At 35.7% G+C, this 4,417-nt stretch overlaps 1 protein-coding gene across 1 annotated transcript; it reads left to right on the top strand.

Annotated features, from left to right (window-relative positions):
* The first annotated feature begins 257 nt into the window (after positions 1-257).
* On the top strand, positions 258-3,778 carry LOC21385127 (putative E3 ubiquitin-protein ligase UBR7). Its single transcript, XM_010088965.2, has 6 exons — positions 258-394; positions 531-676; positions 1,136-1,294; positions 1,691-1,951; positions 2,585-3,250; positions 3,389-3,778. The coding sequence occupies exons 2-6, from the start codon at positions 596-598 to the stop codon at positions 3,473-3,475; spliced, it is 1,254 nt and encodes a 417-aa protein (XP_010087267.1). The 5' UTR covers positions 258-394; positions 531-595; the 3' UTR covers positions 3,476-3,778.
* The last annotated feature ends 639 nt before the right edge of the window (positions 3,779-4,417 follow it).

The raw sequence follows: 4,417 nt of genomic DNA, 5'->3' as shown, positions 1-4,417 counted from the left end.
CATAAAGTCCTAAAAACAAAATCATAAAATGAAAAACTAGGAGAAAACCTTGTTCGAAAAAGAAAAGAACATTAGGAGCAACAACACTATAGTTAGTGATTATACAGAGCATAATCCAAAATGAATAAATAAAAAAATTACACAATTGGAGGGAAATAATTTGGGTATTTGATTTTGGAGACAAAACACATTCTAGACCTCCATATGGCGGGAAAATGTCCTTATAGTCCTCGTCGTGCGTATAAAAACCCTAGCCCTCTTTCCTCACTCTCTTCCCTCAACGTCTCTCTCCATCTCTCTCTCCTCCGAATCCTTCATTTTCCTTCCATTCTCGCTCGCTTCAACAATTTCTTCAACCTTTGAGCTTCCTACAATGTCCGCGCTACAAAATTAGGTAAATTTTTCTCTTTTTCCCGTCATGGATTCTAGGGTTTCCTGTTCCGGGACATTAGGTTTCCGTTTTCATTTTTCTTTTACGGAATTTGATGGGATTGTGGCTAATATTCTGAATTCGTTTGATTGTGTCTCAGATTTTGAGCTTGGAAATCAGATTTAAGCGATTCTCTGGTTTTTTCTTGAATTTTTCGTCGGAAAAATGACTGGTGCGTTTGATGACGAAGTTGAGCAGACAGTTTCGATCCAGGAGTACCTTGATGACGTTGAAGAACAAGAGCTGGTAGGAATTTTTCTGTGTATAACTACTTTGCTTTGTAGTTGAGGAATTTAAGATGGATAACTTTATAGCTTTTTGTAGTTCCTGATTGTTTGGTGTGACGATACTTGAATGTTGAAAGAGATATATTCAATTAGGAGTTGGGGATTTATATTTCTCATTTATTTTTTCACTCAATGTTAGAATAACTATTTCAACTAGGGGGAATATATTAAGCATTTCTTATTCTTAAGTTAGGTTTTGCTTAATTCCATTTCACAAGTTGATCATTTACCTTGAAAGTTTAAGTAAATTTTTCACCGTGACAACAATCTGAGTGTATTTTTAGGAAATTTGCCAATTCAGAACGGTTGTTTTGAATCAATTGCTGATTGCGTCATGACTTCCTGATTTAACATGGTGCTTATTCTATTTTATTGTATCTTACTTTCTCTGTTCTGTTTCGATTCATCGTATTTGTAGGAAGCGGATTTGGTTTTGGGAGGTGATGAAGGCAAGGAGTGTACTTATAATAATGGTTACATGAAGCGACAAGCAATTTTCTCATGCCTGACTTGCACCCCTGATGGAAATGCTGGAGTTTGTACTGCCTGCAGCTTGTCTTGCCATGACGGCCATGAGGTATGATTTTATTATTATCCTTTTTCAGCAAAAGTCTTCTGTTAATGACGACACAATTAATGATTAGTATAATCACCTAAGGACATTAGGTTCTTAATCATTACTTTTTGTTAGATTAGTATCATCACTTAAGGACGTTAGGTTCTTGATCAATTAATGACTAGTAGCTTTGTTATTAAGTTATTTACAGGACTCTAGAAAAGAAAATTGTACTTATCAAGTTACATACTTTATATTTGTCTACTTGCTGATGTTATTACGTTACTTTACCCAGCATGAAACTATTGTGTCTTGAATCTTGATTTATCAATATTGTTTCATTATTAGTAAGTGTAATTTTTTATTTTTATTTTTATTTTATCTTATGGTGGTTTTCATTATTGCTATTTGCACCAGATTGTGGAACTATGGACCAAGAGAAACTTTAGATGTGATTGTGGGAATTCCAAATTCGGAGAGTTCTTCTGCAAGCTTTCCCCAAATAAAGATGTAGAAAATTTAGAGAATTTGTACAATCATAATTTTAAAGGTTTATACTGTACTTGTGGTCGCCCTTATCCTGATCCAGATGCTGAAGAACAAGTAGAGATGATACAGTGTTGTGTATGTGAAGATTGGTTCCACGAAGAGCATCTTGGTCTTGAATCATCTGATGAGGTTTGTAGTCGGGGCTGTTCCCAGAGGTTTTCAGCTATTTTTATCATTTAATCCATTTTTCTTTTCTTCTAAACTCTTAACTAATCATGGTGAGGTTCCTATCTGAAGGGCTAAGTCTATTCTTTCTGTTAAGATAAGTTATCAACCTGTAAATGTATGATAAAATTCACGCTGATGTTGTTGTTCAACTTGGAGAGTTGAATATTTGACAACTCTCTTATTCATCCTTCTTCAACAAAATTATTTCAATTGAATAGTCGGTAGAATTTGTAATTTGTCTGCGTTGTTTGTTTGCCCTAGGCCATTCAATTTGTTGAGTCTCACCCTTAGTCTACTTATTGGTGTGTGTGATAACTGATGTTACTGCATTGATTTAACTCGCAAGACGTCCATTATTGGCTGCAACTAAATATCGTTAGACTTGGAACTGTTGTAATGAAACAATAGAAGTTCTGCTTGAATTGCAAAAGAAAAAAAAAAATTGTATTAGCTACCTTGTCTTTTGAAGTTGTATCGGTACTTTCTTCAAGGCTGGTGCTAATCATCTGAATTGTTAATTTGTACAAATCCTTTATTATGCTGGTGCTAACCATTTTAATTGTTAATTTGTACAAATCCTTTAATGTACGGCAGGTTCCAAGAGATGAGGAAGGAGAACCTCTGTACGAGGACTTTATATGTGGGGCATGCTCAGCTGTTTGTTCTTTTCTAAGGCTATATCCTCAAGCAATATGGACAGCAGAGAGGCAGCACGCTGCTACTGGTGCTGCAAGCAAAGATAAGAATGTCATGGAAGATACACAATCGGCTTGTGGATCTGGAAAGTTGGAGAATGATATTTCTCTTCCTGAGAAGGATCATGTACATAATAATGCCAACTCTAAATCTGTACCTTGTCGGAAGGGCTTGCCACTTGAAGAAATCCCAGAAAAGGATTCGACTTTGAGGCAGGGCACTACAGATGCCATTCCACATGCTACCTGTGTTCTTGGTGTTGATCTGGTGGTTGCTTGCCCTAATTTAGAGAGGAAGCCGATGTTTCTTTCAAAGAATTGGAGGGATGCCCTCTGCAGCTGTGAAAGATGCAGTGATTATTACAGAGAGAAGGGCATCAGTTTTCTTCTCGACAAGGAGGACAGCATTGCGGAGTATGAGAAAATAGCAAAGCAGAAGAGGGAGGAAAAATTGCTGCAACAAGAGGGGGATGAGTTAAATCTTCTGAATAAACTTGGTCATGTAGAGAAAATGGAAATTCTGAATGGAATTGCAGATATGAAAGATGAGATTCGTTCCTTCCTGGTATGTCCTTGTTGATCTAAATTTCCCCCCTGGTATGTGTAGTGCGTTTACTGTACAGAATGCTAAAGATGCTCATGTCAGTATTTCTGTTCAATTGATTATATGGTTTGCTCAAATATTAATTTTATTCTTTTGCAGGAATCTTTTGATTCATCGAAACCAATCACTTCTGCTGATGTCCACCAGGTTTTTGAAAATCTAGCAAAGAAGCGCAGGCGTGTATAGTAAGTTATTGTAGGATATTTGCTGCCGTTGCATGCATGTTTTAATTGCAACCTTCAATACTTAAATCTAGATTTCAGAAACTTCCGAAAGGCAGTTCATGTTCAAGGCTTTTCTAAAGTACAATGTTTTTCTATACTATTTGGACTTATTAAGGACTATAACTGCTGGACATGAAGTATTTCTGTAGTAGCTAATGGATCTGAGTGATCTTCTGGCCACTCCTTTGTCTAGCTGATGGCTAGGTGTCTTAACATTCACGTGACACGTGCAATAGAATGATTGTTGCGTAATATTTACGATACATAATACATAAATCATGCTTGATTATGCGTATGTTTGTAGAAGTTTATGCATCCGCACATGCTTAGGTTGACTCTTATGGGAAAGGGTCCATGCAACTAACTGTGCATGCTTTCTTTTCTTTTTTTGGGTAATGTTTAGTTTGGGCTGAAGTGACATAATAATCGTGGTTGTTGAAATTTTTGAGTAGATCCTCTGACTTGGTTGGTAATGAAATTTTTGCATCAATGTGATTGAAATTAGGGCCAGCAATATGGGTCATGATATGACGATACGATTCGAAAACGACACGAATTTTGCGGGTTAGGGTTGAGAAAAGAGGTTCGGGTCAGAATTGGGTCGACTTGAAATTGATTTGAAATTGATATGAAAAATACGGGTTAATTTTGGGTTGGATTCGCCTAACCTGAACACGATACGAAACTCGTAAAAAACTAAAAAATACATATATTTTTCATTTCATATTTTAAATTTTATTAAGAACCTGTGATATTATGATAGTTATACTTAAAATCTTATACTATTATTTGCTTAATTTCAATGGATGTTATTGTAATTTAGTGTGTTATGAATTTTAAGTTATTTCTAATATGTAAAAAACTAAATAGAAGTATACAATTTTCGTGTCAATTTTGGGTTCAA

The sequence above is a fragment of the Morus notabilis genome, unplaced genomic scaffold (assembly GCF_000414095.1).
Source record: "Morus notabilis unplaced genomic scaffold, ASM41409v2 Scaffold3729, whole genome shotgun sequence".
NCBI lineage: Eukaryota > Viridiplantae > Streptophyta > Magnoliopsida > Rosales > Moraceae > Morus > Morus notabilis.
Note: the sequence above shows the minus strand (reverse complement) of the source record. Positions and strands in the feature narration are given on the sequence as shown.